Source organism: Papaver somniferum, unplaced genomic scaffold, assembly GCF_003573695.1.
Source record: "Papaver somniferum cultivar HN1 unplaced genomic scaffold, ASM357369v1 unplaced-scaffold_8, whole genome shotgun sequence".
NCBI classification, from domain to species: Eukaryota; Viridiplantae; Streptophyta; class Magnoliopsida; order Ranunculales; family Papaveraceae; genus Papaver; species Papaver somniferum.
The window spans coordinates 729,542-746,518 of NW_020650970.1; the positions used below are offsets into that span (position 1 = coordinate 729,542).

Genomic DNA, 16,977 nt, shown 5'->3' on the forward strand with positions numbered 1-16,977 from the left:
AAAAAAAATACTAGACGTATATAACGTTAAAAAAAATTCCTTGGATTTCTCTGCCCATTATTTCCTGATGTTTTTACTTATCTAGGGATAAACGCTACTAAACAGAAAATAGTGTAAGTTTCCATGCCCATTGTACAACATCTAATGGTTAAAAAAAGATTGTCAAAACATTTTGTTTACGGGTTCTTACCCATAAAAATAAGTAGAACAACAAACAGAGAGATTAATAAAAACTTGTAAAGTTTTAAACATCTGGCATAAGTAAACATGGTCGGCCTTTCAAGCCCACTAGTATAAAGAAACAAAAACCCAAACCTGTAGCTCCCGTTGAAAGCACATGTTACACGAAACAATATTAATACTACATCGTGCTAAACTCAGAAGTTATATTAATCTTTCCGTTTCTGGAAAATAGATACCATCTTTTTTTAAGGAATAATATTTGCACTCAAAAACAGAGGAATTAAAATTTGAGAAACGAACGTTCAGTTGGTCGCACGATCCTTGCGTAAGCACCGCCCTGCTCTTGACCGTAGAAGGATGAGGAATAACGAGTTCATGTGTCCCAGTTCCAACTCTTTTTTTTCATCAATAGAAAAGGAGATATATTAAGAACTTAAACTACATTTACAAAAGATAAGAGGAGTGTTTCATGAGATCGTCAAACGGAGACTCGATCCCCCGACCTTCTACTATTTGAGAGTCAGGTTTCTGATCAACTGGATTAACTCCTGATAATTAGTCCTAATTCCAACTCAGCCTGGTCTATTTGAGAATCAGGCTTCTGGCAACCGGCTAATCCCGATGGACTTCTATTTTACTCTTTTGGCGACGATAACGCCTTCTTAATATAAGTATGTGTCAAAATATGAAGAGAGCCACATACAAAATATATGCGGCCCGACCACATCATAATCCGAGCGCTTCCGGCAACCGGCTAACCCCCGATGGACTTCAATTTATCTCTTTTGGCGACAATAACGCCTTCTTAACGGAGCCAAACCCTATTTAAAGCTGAAATACTTTCATTTTTAATTTTTATTTCAGTGAATTTGGTTTCTATGCTTAATCGCTGATCCGCCTCAGCGTCCCATTCTCAATTAAACCCTGATTCTTCCAATTTCGCACAAAATTTCTTCTGCAGGCAGATTTTCAGGTAAATCTCGTTAATTTTCTCAAAAGTTTCCTAGTTTTTATGTTTAATCTTTGGTTATATCTATTAGCTTTGTTTGGGAATTGGAATCAACTATGCCTTTAAGTGTTTGACAAAATGCCCAAAAGAAATTATCTACATTTATTAGCATTCGCTCTTCATCGCGGCCTAATATGAATTGATAATTTGATATCTGCTATTGTATTACTTTCTGCTAGCCAAATTATGTTCTGTACATGATATTTTTGTATGTGGTTAGGTTGTGTAACAGACTAAAATCGTCTATTCGAGCAGTGTATGTCCCATATTGATGGTAGTAAAATCGGTTTTTAGAGATATATTCAGTTTGCTAATCCCTAATTCCCATTTATTTACCTTCTTCTTTTAAAAGAAAAGTTGAAAGCATGGATTTCAATGATCATAATAAGCTATTGAAGGGACAGGACAGCATGACTGAGGCTAAAGATTTGATCAGCGACTTACCTGACTCACTTCTTCACCATATTCTTTCCTTCCTTGAAATCAAGTATGTTGCTCGTACTAGCGTATTATCTAAACGATGGAATTACATTTGGACCTCTATCCCTACTCTTGATTTCAAGCACTGGTTACCCTCTTCGTTGGAAACCAGTAAATTCATGGATTTTCTTGATGGAACATTGCATCGTCATAATATATCAAACATACAGAAATTCTCTCTACTGTGGAATAGACACTTGAATGAGTCTCGGGTTAATTCATGGATCTCTAATTTGATAAGGCTCGAGGTTCAAGAGTTCAATCTATTCTTAGACCAAGTAAAACCATTCTCTGTTCCATTGTCTCTTTGTAATTGTGCATCGCTCTTGTCGTTGACACTAGAAATAACCCCTAACATCTACTTTCCTAAAGATATCTCTTTTCCAAGACTCAAGCGCCTTCACCTTTATGGAGTCAAATTTACCAGCAACTACTGGAATGAGCAATTCTTTTCCAATTGCGCTGTCCTTGAAGATCTTGTAATTGGATTCTGCAATTGGATTGATGTGAAGAGTTTCTGTATTTCAAATCCCACACTGAAAGTCTTGAAAATTCTTAATCCCCAAGAAAATGAAGATGGTTATAGAGACTGTGCTCTCGAAATTCATGCACCAAATCTGGAATCTCTCACCTACAAGGGAAGGGTTGCAAAAGAATATCTCTTGTCTAGATTCCGAAATCTTGTTGAAGCCAAAATTGACTTCGTAGTCGATGATGGTGCAACAAGAGAGCAAAGGATTGGTCAAGTTGCATCTGTACGTAAGTTTGTCCGAACGCTTTCACGTGTAAACTATCTATCAATTTCTGATCGAACACTACAGGTATGCCTGCATGCTGCTATCTTTTGGAACTTTCTATTTATGCCGTACTCTGGAAAATTGGACCCTTGAAGCTAATATGTTTGTCGTGATTGGTTTTTAACGAACAGATTCTCTCCATTACAGACGGTTTCGTGAGAAATCTGCCGATGTATCATTATTTGTTCAAGTTGAACCTGACTAAGAAAACAACCACAGATGGTGCACTGATTGTTTTCCTCAAAACAGCCCCTAATCTGGAGATTATGGAGTTTAAAGGGGCAAGTGCAAGGACTTTTTGAATCTGGATGTTTTTATTTGATAAATAACAAAACAAAACTTGAGATACATTTGCTAGCTAAGTTATTTTTCTTTTGACGCCTGTCTATCCTTTTTCAATTTATTTCAGTTCACCGATGATGAGATTGACGGCGAGGATAATGATGAAGGTGAAGACAACCACGATATTGAAGACAATAACTTTGGCACTGCTGAGGGTGAAAACAACAATGACAAGGGAAACAATGCTTGGGAAATTGATTCAGTAGCTACTAGATGTATTTTTCTACAGCTCAAGTCAGTTAGCTTTAAAAACTTCTCTGGCGACCCAAGGGAGTTTAGGTGGGTGAAACTAATTTTGAGGAATGCAAGAATTCTGGAGTCAATGATGATTTACGGTGATCGCAGTCTTGATATGGAAAGCGAAAAAGTAATAATGGTGGAGTTATCAAGTCTTCCAAGAGCCTCAGCAAGTTGTGTGTTCAAACTCTATTCTCACCCGGGTTAGAAGGTCAGTCCTCTTTGCATTTGTCCAGTTGAAATTTATAATTTCAAGAATCAATTATATTTTGATGTTTTACTGTAATATTACTCTTTTGTCTGTTTCGAATTCCGAGAGACAAACGGCAAACCATATTGAAGCCCTAACCCAGGAGCCAAACACTATAACCTGACTGGGTCTCCTTCCTTATGAAAGCCCTCCAATGACCTAAGAGAGAGTTTGATGATTTGTTTTTTCGATACTTGAAAGCCAAATTGGCTGAGCAGTGGATTCATGTGCATATTTAGTTGGAGGAAGACCATGAATTACTGTACATCTGAACTTGTTTGTTAACATTTTACTGCCTAGTAGCTATATTCAATTTAATCCATTCTTCTTTTGACTCTAACCATAAAAAACTTCAGTTTTATAATACACATCAAAATAAGAAGAATTCTTTTTGTGTTTAGCCTTAGAATGAAGAATTCACTAAAACAAGAATTTTACTGGTCAAAAGATAACCTTAAGGAAACTGGACGAATATACAAGGGAAAATGCTGACTTAATCAGTGAATCCGTAGGATTGTTAATTTTATTAGTCTCTCTACTCTAAGTTTTCCGTGATTGAATTCTTTCTTAGTTTGTGGTGAATACTGTTACTTTATCATGCTATCATGTATCAGTTATTTCAAAATACACTAGGAGTTCGTTTGGCACCAGTGGAGTTGAATTTCTAGGTAGTTCCAACTACCTAGAAATTCAACTACCCCCAGTCCAAAATTAATGCATAGTTTTCTTCCTTTCTGTAGGTAATAAATTTAGCGGGAAGGTATATCTAGTAACACATTCTGAACTTCTGACCATACCCAATTTGTCAAATTCTGCATCAGGTGTTCATCTCCAGTGTCACATATATACTTTGAAGGGGCGGAGAAGGTTATCACAAAGTAAACTGGAGAGGTGGCCAATAATATCCGCATTTCCAAATTTGGGGAAATAAAATTGTGAAAAATTTCAATCTCAGGAGGTCGCTGTTTGTGTGTTTGACAAGGGTGCAAGACGTTTGATCAATCCATCTCGAGGACTTCTCCAGGGGAATTATGTGGTGTACAGAAGCTTACAAGATTTAGTAAACAAACATTTCACCAATGCAGAATAAAGAGAAAACATGGTGACTGAAAACTTTCAACCGTATCTATTTCATTTTCTGTCTTTTAAATGGTGAATCCGTGTAATATTTGGAAACCCCAGTTAAAAAAATTGGACTGTTTTCACTTTTGGTTTTGCTTCTAATGGTCTTTTTTTTTTTCCGTAGAACTTGTACAAATCTCAGTAACTTCTTTCGTCTCGATTAAACTGATGCAATTCTACTTACATGTAATTCCAGTCAGCCATTCCAAGAGGGAGAAATTAAACACTTCTATTGAGTTTGCTGTTGGATTCTGCTCTTCCTTTATCTGAAGATCCTCCACCAGAATTTTATATTTTGTTTTGAAACATAAGAGTGGTGAATTGGGCTTAGCCCAGTTGGTAAAAATGGTCCTTATGATTTTGAGGAAACCTGTTTTGAGGCATACTCATTTTTTTTTGAGACATACTCATTCATTATACCATCTAGGGTGGGTTTATAAGGGATGTCTAAAGGTAATGCAATTACCTATATATTCTTAAACAATTTAAATTAATAGAGTGCCCTTATTCTCAAAACCTAAAATCAAAAATCAAAATAAACTCTAAACTCAAACATTTTGGACTCCAATTCAATCAAGAAATTGATCAAGCAAAGCAAACACGAATCGAAGTGAGCGATGTAGGAGTGCGAAATCCAAATCTCAATTGCTCTTAGATGTATTTTAGAATGTATGTGTAACAAACCCATCTTGTTTTTGATTGATTTTATTTTGTTTGATCGATAGAATATGATTTCAAAGAAGAAATTAGGTTTTCAGAAGATCAATTCGGCTGATCTTGGAGTATCAATTTTGAGCCGAACCTAGTGTATGATTTAGAAAAATACTATGTTCGGCTAATGCGACTTTGCTAGATTTTTTTCGAATCAGCCGAACCAAAATTCGTCAGTTACAGAGTGAAGTTCGCCTGATAACTTTTCAGCCGAATTGTTCATCTGGTCAGTAGATCTGGGTTTTAAAAATTTTATTTTTTGATAGATTCAACTTATAAAAAGAAATTAAACCTCGTATAGAAGTCTACCTATGATTTGAATCACACATTTTGGTCACTTCTAATCACTAAAATCTCAAAATTCAAAACCCAAGTTTTTTTTCACTTCTTCTTTTTCCTCTCAAAATCCCAACTCTCTCACATAAATTTGATTTATCTACTAATTCACCACTAATAATTTAATTTTTAATCAATCCTTAAAATTCCTAACTAATCAAATCTAATCATAATGATAAACACCAATTATGTAAGGGTAGTTATGCCATTATCAAAAAGGATGGATAAGGGGTGATGTTATTTTTTATTTAGTGATTATATTTTGGCATTATTTGGTATGCCTCAAAAAAAATTCACTATGCCTCAAAATAGGTTTCATTTTGAGAGACATCTGCTCATTTCTTCTTCTTCTCTTCAGACTTCTTTCCATTTCACAGTTCATTCAAAGCTCATTTTCTCTATCTCTCTCTCTCAATTACTGCTGGTAGGATTTCGCTCACCACTTTTCTCTCAATTACCAGAGGCTGTTGTTGGAGTCTTGATGATTTAGAAGAGGTACTATCTTTCTACTGCTCTCTTCCTTCTTCAATCTTTATTTTTTATTACTTCACTTGATTCAATTTGTTCAAAACAAAGAACCCCCTAAGTTTAAAATTAACATTTAGGGTTTTGAAGAGATGATTCTTGATAATAAACACACTTGACCCCTACATTAATTGTTTCTATTGTTTAATTCTCAAATGTTCTAGTGATTTTAGGGCTTAGAACTAAGCAGTAGTTCAATTAGGAAATTAAGATTCTGATCATGTAATATAGATAAAGGGATTTTTGATAACCAACTTAAAATCATAATTTAATTTCCCCCTTATTTCATTTTAATTTCTGTTCGTTTTGAACAGAATTATCTGTAACTCAAAAGCTACTCAAGGGACAGACAAATATGAGTGAGGGAGTGGATAGGATTAGCAACTTGCCGGGTCATATTCTTCATCACATCCTCTCTTTTGTTGATGCTCGCGCTGCTGCTCGGACTAGTGTACTGTCCAGACGATGGATGTACATTTGGAGGTCTATCCCTATCCTTGATTTTGAGGACTTTAGTTCATGGAAATCTGATAAATTCATAGATTTTGTTGATAGAACGTTGGAGTTTCACGATGAGTCAAACATAAAGGAGTTCTGTCTCTCCTGTGATGCATACTTGAATGAACCTCGGATTGAAAAATGGATCTCCACCGTAATAAGTCACAATGTTGAAGATTTCTCACTCAGATAGAACCAGAGCGACGTAGTTTCGTTGCCGTCATCTTTTTACACTTGCGAATCACTAACTAATTTGAAGCTACTTTCAAGCTGTGGTTCCTGTTTTCCTAAATATATATTTTTTCCAAGATTAGAAAGATTTATTCTTGGTGGAGTGGAATTTAGAGATGAGTGCTGGAATGAGCAACTCTTTTCCAGTTGCCCAGTACTGCAGTCTTTGGCTGTGGTATTCTGCACCTGGTCTGAGATGAAGGATTTTTGTATTTCAAATCCTGCACTGAAAGAATTAACCATTATAAATCCGGAAAAAGGAGGATATGGCTTTCAAAACTGTGCTCTCAAAATTGATGCACCAAATCTGGAGACTCTCACTTATATAGGTAGGGTTGCAAAGGATTATGTCCTATCTTGTTTTCCAACACTAGTTAAAGCAACGGTTGACTTCTACTTTCAAGAATATGGTGCATTGTGGGAGCAAGTTATAGCTTATGGTGCGGTTGCATGTAAGTTTCTTTAAGCACTTGCACATGTGATGCATCTCATAATTTCTGACGTGACCCTACAGGTAATAATTCTTGCTTGCTGCTATCTTTTGAAGTATATGTTTGTGATGTACTGTGGCAAACCGAACGCACTAAAGCTGATACAGATTTGTATGAATTGCCTTGTCATGAATAGGTTCTCTCTGTTGCAGACAATTTTTTGAACAAATTACCTTCATATCATAATTTGAACCGGTTGTGCCTGACTCAGAAAGTAACCGCTGATAAAGCAGTAATTATTTTGCTTGAAAAAGCACCTAATCTGGTGTCACTTGAATTTGAAGAGGCAAGTTACAAGTGCGCAAAACATTTGCCCTTATGGGATTACATTTGGTAACCTGTTATACTTACGGTGTTCTTTTATAATTTTAAATTTAGTTTGATGATCCCCCTGACCCCGACGAAGAAGAAGACAACAATGAGGATATAGGTGATGATGGTGGGGAAGACAGCCACTACAATGATGCTGCTGACGGTGAAGATAACAATGACAATGAAGACGATGGTTGGGCACTTGATATGGTGGCTGCTAGATGTTCTTTCTTAAATCTCAAGTTGGTTAGCTTCAACAAATTTACTGGCAAAGCATGGGAGATGAGGTGGTTGAAACTGATTTTAAAGAATGCAAAAGCTTTGGAAACAATGACTATTTCTCGTGATCTCATTTCGTACAGGAAAAGCGAAAATCTAATGGCAGATATTTCGAGTCTTCCTAGAGCTTCAGCAAGTTGTGTGTTCAAATTCTCCCCTAAGCAGCGTTAAAGGTCAGTTGCTTTTTTACAGTTCGATATATTTAAATTTGAGAATCATCCTAGTTTTTGTATCTAATTGTGCAATTTAGGCGCCCTAATCCGAAGCGTTAGAACACTGTTGAAAAATTAACTGCTTACCTTAATGCTAATTATCGATTTGAATGGTTTACAATTTACTAATTTAGCTATATATATTCATGTTTATGCATGCTTCTTATGGTTTCATCCTCTATCAGGTGTAAGAATTCGAAATTCTGGTTCTTGATCTTGTATATTTGTGATCAAATACATCTGGCAAACTGGTGCAAAATTGCCAAAGCTCTTCTCTTACATGTGTGTTCCAGTCATATGATACTAAACTGCTACCCCAGCTTTGTTTTGCTTAAATATCTTGCCTTAGGGTCAATCGTACAAACTGGAACAATATCTTTGAAGCTCCTTCACTTTCATCCAAGACATTTAGGATACTTGAGACGTTATTTTCTATTCTCTTACATTTTTAGGAGGGGTATCCTCTTACATTACATAATATTTTAATATTCTTACAAAACTTCCGACTTGTAGTAGGCATTAAAGTATGTCCTTAAAATGTCATTAAACCAAGACTCTCTGGCCAAAAGACAACTATAACAAATACACCTCAAGGGAAACTGCTGATTAGCCAGGTTTGATATATGAATTCTCAGTGTCGTGATTCCGAATTATTTCTTCATTTTGTTTGTGATGTCTTTATCATGTTATGACATATTAGTTATTTCAAAATGCTCTGCTCATAGTGACACTTTTTTAGCTAGGATTAATGCATTTATACTTCTATATGCCTTATGTGAATTAGTCTTCAACCTTTCTCCAGGCAATATTTAATCTGTATGTTTAAATTAAACATACAAAGCTTTTGACTAATATCCAATTTATTGATTCTGCATCAGGTTTGTTTTCTATTCTTAGGGCGTCAGGTTATCACAGAGTAATTGCAGAGGTGGCCAATGGTATCTGCGTTTCTAAATTTGGAGAATTGTGAAGAATTTCAAATATTGGGAGGTGGCTGCGATGCTGTTTGTGTTTTGACAAGGGTACAAGATGTTTGGTCTGTCCGTCTCGAGGTCTTCTCGGCATGAAGCTTGGTGCACAGAAGCTTACGAGATTTTTTAGTAAACAAAAGAATCCACCAATGTAGAATAACTAGAGAAAATGGTGACTGAAAACATTCAACTTTATTTTTTGCAGTCTTTAAGATGTATTTACATATTTATATTTGGTCCGACGACCGTGCTTCTGTTAGAAAATCTCTGTAATATTTGGTGCTTGTGAAGGCACTAGCCTAAACTCTGCCTGTAAATTGAGTTGAGGCAAAGGGGTTATTTTCCTTTATATTTTGCTTCTAATTAAAGGTTTTTTTAGTAGAATTTGTATAAATTTCTGCAATTTTTTAGTAGGGTAACTGCACTTTCGAGTATTTCGCATCTGCATCCGCTGAGTGATGCCTTAAAAAGATAGTCATCTTCATTTTGCTATGTTGCCTTGTGGAAGTGTAGTGTACTTGGCATTGTTTCATATTTCAAGTAAAGGTGTTGCTGCGCAATGGTGGAACAAAAATTTACCATATAATGTCCAAATAGCTAGCCGAGACCATTTTATTAGACTTCTAGGAATGAAATAAAACACAACTTCATATTAAACAAAATGGTTTTAGAGCATAGCTGAATGGTATCCCATCAGCATATAAAAAAGAAAAGAAAAGAAAAATTAACCAAAAGAGCAGCTATGCACCCCGGCTCCATGGCAATGAAGATTCGTGCTTCTAGGCAAGCACACTTGTTTACACACCATTTAGGAGCCCAAGCCCATTAGATTCTTTGGGACTTTGAGACTACTCAAGCACTAGCCCTTCTTCCTCATTACTCATTAGCACAAAAAGGATATTGAGTAAATGACGTTTTATTTAAGAATTACGAGTCCAAGTAAGGATGGTTATGGGGCGGGTACGCCAATCTCAGTCACTACCCCGTTTGTATAAAAAAATACCTATATCCGCCCCGTTATCCATATGAATTGGGGGGGACGGGTATGGGAAATACCCCTATGGAACGGGTTTCCCATGGATTACCCGTAACACAGTGTTAATACATAAATTTATTTATAATCAAAACTCAAATATGAATCAAACAAAAATAATAACATAAGAATAATGCATTCTAAAATTTTAAATTCAGAAAGTGATCTTAAAGTGAATAAAATGATCTTTAAATGGTTTATTAGTTTTTCTACTTTTTCTTTTCTCATTCTATCTTCGTCCATGTTAACCATTTCATTATCTATATCATTTTCACTATTTTAACTTTTGGAGAATGTGTCTGATCACATTAACTTTTAGAGAATGTGCTTGATCACAACAAAGAAGCGAAAGTGATGAATATACAAGAACGATGAAGAATATAATAAATGAAAAAAAAGCTCGATTAAGTAGTAGAAGTATAAAAATTGGATACAAATTCTTGCATAAAAGTCCAAAACCTTATAATATGAAATTTACGGGGCGTCTATGGGGCGGGGACCTTGAATCCCATCTCCACCCCATCCCGTAGCTTAGGTTTCGGGTATTACCCATACCCGACCGCATCCCCATTTGTACGGGTAAAACCCTACCCAAACGGATGGGTACCCCCACGGGGATGAGTTTGGATGGGGTAAATGGCCATCCCTAAGTCCAAGCCCATTGAATTCTTGGGGACTTTGGGACTACTCAAGCACTAGCCCTTCTTCCTCATTACTCATTATCACAAAAAGGATATTGAGTAAATGACGTTTTATTTAAGAAAAACGTGTTACAGGGGTTCCAAACATTTGGTTTTGAGGGCTGACAAGATGATAAAATCGGATCATCAGATATCAATCAACAAAATCTCTTATCTTACTACTTTTACTAATGCCTAGAATACTATCAGTTAATTAGTGTTAATGATTGATTAACTAACAGGGTGTTAGTACTCAAGGGAGTTGGGGGAGTTGGGTGTAGTTGGGTTTTTCCCCGTTAATCGTGGGGGAGTTTGAAGGAGTCTCCCGAAATCCCCGTTAGTCATGGGAGAGTTTAGAAGAGTCTCCCAAACTCCCTAGAAAACCCTGTTAGTCGTGGGGGAGTTTGAAAGAAACTCTTAAACTCCCTGTTAGTGGAAAACCTAGAATTCTAGGGAGTTGGGTTTTTTATTTTTTGGAGTTCTAGGGAGTTTACAGTGTATTTTTGCCTCACTCCAAATCTCTCAAAAGAGTAGAGATTTTGGGAGAGTCTCTAAAACTCCCTACACTCAAAACACCAAACTCTCTCAAACTCCCTATACTCTCTTACACTCCCTAAAAATCCCCAAGATTCAAAATACATTAATATCTCCCCAACTCACTCGTGGACTAACCCCCTGTAAATGAAAGAGTTTTTTCAATATCAGAATTTAAATGTAAAAAAGGAAAAATCAATGACCAAAAAGTTTCGACTATTTTTTTTTCTGAAAAATTGAATTACGGTTGGGAGTTCATATTTTCCCAACCATAGAATTGGTTTACGGTCGGGATTAAGTTCTAAACCTAATTTCTAAATCTCTAATTTCATCAGATCCAACCTAATCATGTAGTAAATAAATAAAATGAAACCATTATTGGCTAACATAATCGTTGTTGAAGAGTTAAAAAAATGGAACAAAAGGCGATGGAGGACAAGAATAGAGAAGGAGAATTAAAAAAGAGGAAGAGAAAGAGAGACGGGTTTTTTTTCTTTTTAGGTTTCAATTTTGAGTTTTGGTTTTTTATTTTAATTAGTTTTAGGTTACGTAATTATGTTAGTTGTCAAAGGATATTTTTATATTTTTGTTGTAGAATAAGTCCCTCAGCTACATTTTAGGACATTTAAATCGGTAGAAACCCTCAAAGCCAAATGTTTGGATCCCCTATAATATGCTTCTTATTTAAGGTGTCACTATAAGGTAGGAAAGAGAAACTGATGAAAGGAAAATAAATGGTACTACAGCATGAAACTGATATTCTCTCTTATTTTTCTAGGAACAGGTTTGGAACCTATCCTGACTTGGACATATTTCTTTTTCTCAAATTTACGACTAAAATAACCTGGATAGTTTGGGCCTAGTCCATTTATTTGGGGCCTATCAAATTTCTCTCCCACCTTACACAAATGGTTATGGGTGCCAAATTTGATTAAAAACAATAATTTTGTCCGAAATTAATTCCTAAAACTAACACCTATAAATACTAATTCATAGCCATTTTCAGTAAAAAACCAAAAAGCCTAAAAACCTAAATAAAAAAAAAACTTTTTATTCTCATATAATCCTTCCAAATTCCATAAACCCTAATAAAAAAAATGATATTTTTCTCCAACCATCTCCGATCCAACCAAAAATTGGTAAATCCCCATCAACCCATTTAAGTATTTGGTTTTATTCATTGATTTACATGTTTAGAACTTCGATTTTGAAAAATCAAAATCCTGATGTACCCGGAATCGGTTTATGTTGACATATCGTATAAACCGATTATGGGTTTTTTTCATCGGCCATGAAGAGCACGCAGAGTAATCGGTTTATATGATGATTAACATCGACCGACTCTGGGTTTGAAATCGGAATATGAAAAGACATCACCAGAATCGTATATATGTACATTAGCATAAACCGATTCTGGGTACTAATTTTTTTTTTGAACTCTGGTTTTCCCTAATCGGATTTTATTTCCTTATTAATGTACCGATTTTGGAATTGTCTCTTCAAATTCCATTTCATAATCGGCTTTTATATATGTATCACATAAACCGATTCTCGATGTGTGTGTTTTTGTAGTTAGTATTACATTGCATATGTACTATGTACCCATTATTAACTACTCCCTCCGTTTCACAAAGACAGTCCGCTTTGACTTTCTCAAAATATTAAGGAGACCATATTATTTTACTTGACTACCCTTAGTTACTTACCTATTTTATTTTAATAGAAATGCTAGCAATAAAGACAATCCAAAATTGTTGTGAGAATTATAAATACGAAATATAAAAGGAAAATTTAAAAGATATCGAATTTATGAAATATAAACTTTATAAGGAATTTAATTTTTTGAGTTAAATGTATATTTCCTTGAAAGGAATGAAGGATATATTTGTTTCCTCAATTATACTAATTTATTTAATATTTTAGATTGGGTCACGTTAAAAATGGATTTATGATTATAAAGAATTCAAGGGTATATTAGAGAGTTCATTGAAAAGTATGACTATAAACACAAGTTGGACACAATTTTGAAACTGACGAAAAAGGAATAGAGGACGGTCTTTCAGAAACAGAGGGAGTAGATTTTTTTCTTTTTTGTAGATATCGAGCACCTACCATTTTATACACGAAAAATTAACCAGGAGGATGTTCATAGGCCCCCACAAACCATTGTACCCAGAAGCCTCTACAAGTTAGCCTATGGTCGTGAGACCCGTATCAAGGAAGCCCTCCTGTGCTGGTAGACAAGATTACACTCGAAGATCTCGTTGAGGTCATTAGGTTTGCAAAGAGAATGAGGGAATTGATTGCAGCTGAGAGGGATCGCGATAGACATTTGGAAAGTCTGTTGAATAAATGGTTGAATATCAATCCTTGGTTGATGCATAAGATGCTGCTACTGTGGCTCCTGGTGTTGCTGTTCCTGATGGTGCTCCATGATGTTGATGCTCCCTTTTAGATATTTTAAGTTTTAAGTTTTTAACATTTTTTTTGGATGATTTAAGGTTTATTTCTTGGATGATCATGGTTTGAACTTAAATGCATTTAAAGTGTTTTAATTGGAATTATGTGTATAATGGGTTTACCAGAAAACAAGTATATTCATGCTCAAAATTCTGTTTTGCAAATACATGCCAACGATCAAGCTATACGACTTCTGATATAAACCAATTGTCGAGGTTCCATAATGAAATCGATTTATGTGGGGGTCACTATAATCCGATTCTTCATGTCTTAGAAATGTTGTTTTTCTATATCTTTTTCTAGTTAGAATCGGATTACATGTGCATATATATAAACCGATTAATGTCGTTGAAAATTCAAATTTTTGGCATGCACCGGTGCATTTTTACAACCATAAAGACTTATTATGTTTGGCATGAAAACACAATCGGTTCTTATATATGGGCATTCGAGAAGACCTATTGTCCCAAATTATTTCACTTTTTTCAAAAAAAAACAACTAGTTGTTGGGGTCTTTCTCTCAATATATATATAGAGACCTCATCCTTGGCCCCCATTTTCCCCAAAATTTCTGATTATATTCCCCCCACTCCATATACTCCACAACTACTCATTTCATACATCCACATACAAGAAATGACATCATTTGACTCCGCGGAAGATTTGGCAATAACCAAACCATGGTATGCCGAAAGTTGATTTTCACGATCACTCGTCGTCCAAGAGCTTTTGGGTGAAAATATATAACAAATTTCGGCAAGATCATGGGAACCCAAATAAAAAAAGTGTTCAATAAATCCATGATACGCACCAAGTCATCCTAGATGCGATAGTTTCTTTTATAGCTATCCAACAACGGGTTTTGAACGCTAGCCACTTTATCATGTCCCTTCAACAATTTGTAAGTATTTTTATGTCTTATTATACACAATCTACTTCTATCAATTTGTAACTAACAAAGTAAGTTTGTATCGTGTTTTTGTAACACGAAGCCGTGAAAGCGCGCTACTTGGAGGAAAAGGGGAAATCATTCACATTCGATGAAAGTTATCACTTCATGGTATCCAAATTCATGAGTATAGCCCGGACTTTATGGTGGGTGAATCGGAATCGAATTCCTCCGACGAAGATTGATGGTTTTAGAAGTTTTTGTGTAGGTTTTGTGGGTATATCTCTATATAAACCCTCACGAGACTATAATTCGTCCACAAGAACATCTAGGGGTTCAAAGGCTTGATACAAGTGCTAAGTGCATCCGTGATTCCTACGAAAAGGAGTAGATATGCAATGAATGAAAAAAAATCTTATGAAAAGGTAACAATCGGTTTATATGGGACGTCAAAAAAGTGGCCAGCTTCCGCCGATATATTTAATAAACTAGCCAAAAATTTAAATCTTTTATAAAATGGCCTTTCTGTTAGAAATTACACCTGATTCCACCAAAATGGTCCATCAAGCCGGCTTAGTCAATCATTAGGCTTATAATGACCACCATATCCTTCCCCTTATATCCTTGCGATTCAGACACTTTTTTTCATCTTTATTTCCTTTATTCTTCTTCTCGTTTCTGTCTCTCTCTGTCACGATGTTTCTCTTCGAAACTAGGGTTAGAAATTCAAGTGATTGATGAAAAAGAAGTGATCAGCGATGAAGGTCAATTTGCGTGACGAATATACTTTGTTAGTGATATTTGGAAATTTTAAATTTTAGGGTTTCATTGGATGCAGGAAGATGAAGTGCAAATCGGGGATGAAGAAATCAGAATCGTGGTAAGATTTTTAGAACCCACACATTAAATAACTTAGTATTTGATGAAAACTCATGTTTAGATGGTGAAATCGATGGATTTCGATTGATTTGAATTCTAGGGTTTGGGGCTATTTCCCCTTTTGTCTTAATTTGTTTGATAAATTGGAAGGTTGGTTGAAGATATGATGTTCAGTGTGAGATGTGGGTGCGCTGGAATTGAGAAATTACAGGGAGATGATATGACTTCATTGAGAAGAGCAATAGATGAAATAAGAAATAGTGTTGTTAGTTTGATGGTTAGATGAGAAACTGATATCAGATGGGTCTATTGAATTAAACAGGGAAGAGATGAAAAGACTCGGTTATGTATGGGCCTGTGTCGAAGGTATTGATTTTACAGAGAAGCTATGCTGCTGTTGTTCTGGTGGAGTTGCAGCTGGATTTGTAGAAATGGGGATGGTAGTTAAGTTACAAATGCAGTTGTGTGGGTTCAGCTACAGATGAGCATTTGAAGTCAACATGGGGGTGTAGTAGCTATGGTTTATGAAGATACTAGAGGTGAGGACTTGTTGCAGTTGCTGTTCAAGAGGTGATGTTGCAGGTACTCTGGTGTTACTGAGTATGGAGAAGGTTGAATGTTGAATGACATATGACTTTGTGTTGGTTTCTATCGATGCATAGGAAGGAATTAAGCTGAAATGTCGTGAGAATGAGATGAGGTAAAAAGATGATATGATATTGCAACTGAAATGTGCATGTAAGGGTGTAATTGCTGTAGTGAATATGCCAAATGGGTTGCAGAGCTGAGTATATTATGTCAATCAACAAGGATTGTTTCAGTTGCTCAATGTGGTGGTTTCAGTGTTTGTGTATCATTAGGATTATGGTTTGTCGACGAAATATGAAATTACAGCACTGAAGGAGATATCACAGATCTTAACAAAATTCAATAAACTAATTCATACTTCAGTAACGAGGCACACACAAGGTGTTTGTGAAAAGGCCTGACAGTGCAGTTCCTTACAAAATCAAGTTTAGTGGCCAACAGTTCTTGAACCAAGTCTATTTCGTTGGTTAACCATGGTTCTTGAGGTTATTTGAGAAGAATTAGGTACCATGAACACCAACAATTCTACCATCACGATGATCATCATCAACATTAAAAGGTCTTATCTAATAATTGATTTTGAATTTGAGTTTTAATTTGTAATTTGGAGATCCTGAATATATACTTGTTTTCATGTGAATTTGTTAATGAATAATTGAATCAGCTGGGAAGCAGATGAACTTGATAGCTTGACCCAATGAGCCGATTTAACGAACTTAAATGTCTTTTGAATGGGATGGATAACTGACACATAGAAATAACTGCCATTACCCGTTTTTTGAAAAAAAAATAAGATGGAAAATTTCAATATCGGGAACTTTATATAATGATTCAAAATAACGGCCACTTTCTTAAATATAGGTCAAAAATTTGGCCACTTTACTAAAAAGCCCTTTTATCCATGCATACTTCAACCAATTTTGTAAGT

General features: G+C 35.5%; 2 protein-coding genes across 4 annotated transcripts; both read left to right on the forward strand.

Moving 5' to 3' along the window:
* Window positions 1-931: 931 nt before the first annotated feature.
* Window positions 932-4,503, forward strand: LOC113344784 (F-box/LRR-repeat protein At4g14103-like). Of its 3 annotated transcripts, none has more exons than XM_026588698.1 (5): window positions 932-1,156; window positions 1,545-2,493; window positions 2,601-2,750; window positions 2,879-3,259; window positions 4,120-4,503. In XM_026588698.1, the coding sequence occupies exons 2-4, from the start codon at window positions 1,558-1,560 to the stop codon at window positions 3,254-3,256; spliced, it is 1,464 nt and encodes a 487-aa protein (XP_026444483.1). In that variant the 5' UTR covers window positions 932-1,156; window positions 1,545-1,557; the 3' UTR covers window positions 3,257-3,259; window positions 4,120-4,503. The 3 variants fall into 3 exon arrangements, with proteins under 3 accessions (XP_026444483.1, XP_026444485.1, XP_026444484.1); XM_026588700.1 differs by having other exon boundaries at window positions 1,550-2,493; XM_026588699.1 differs by having other exon boundaries at window positions 932-2,493.
* Window positions 4,504-6,682: 2,179 nt separating this feature from the next.
* Window positions 6,683-9,367, forward strand: LOC113344792. Its single transcript, XM_026588708.1, has 4 exons — window positions 6,683-7,235; window positions 7,349-7,498; window positions 7,591-7,976; window positions 8,894-9,367. Exons 1-3 carry the CDS (start codon window positions 7,203-7,205, stop codon window positions 7,972-7,974), a joined length of 567 nt encoding a protein of 188 aa, XP_026444493.1. The 5' UTR covers window positions 6,683-7,202; the 3' UTR covers window positions 7,975-7,976; window positions 8,894-9,367.
* The last annotated feature ends 7,610 nt before the right edge of the window (window positions 9,368-16,977 follow it).

Excerpts from the sequence above, each read along its gene's own strand:
- LOC113344784 (XM_026588699.1), top strand. The coding sequence starts at position 1,558 with ATGGATTTCAATGATCATAATAAGCTATTGAAGGGACAGGACAGCATG. Across the intron at positions 2,494-2,600 it reads TTTCTGATCGAACACTACAG|ATTCTCTCCATTACAGACGG; the intron begins GTATGCCTGCAT and ends TTTAACGAACAG. Across the intron at positions 2,751-2,878 it reads AGATTATGGAGTTTAAAGGG|TTCACCGATGATGAGATTGA; the intron begins GCAAGTGCAAGG and ends AATTTATTTCAG.
- LOC113344792 (XM_026588708.1), top strand. The coding sequence starts at position 7,203 with ATGCATCTCATAATTTCTGACGTGACCCTACAG. Across the intron at positions 7,236-7,348 it reads TTTCTGACGTGACCCTACAG|GTTCTCTCTGTTGCAGACAA; the intron begins GTAATAATTCTT and ends TGTCATGAATAG. Across the intron at positions 7,499-7,590 it reads TGTCACTTGAATTTGAAGAG|TTTGATGATCCCCCTGACCC; the intron begins GCAAGTTACAAG and ends TTTTAAATTTAG.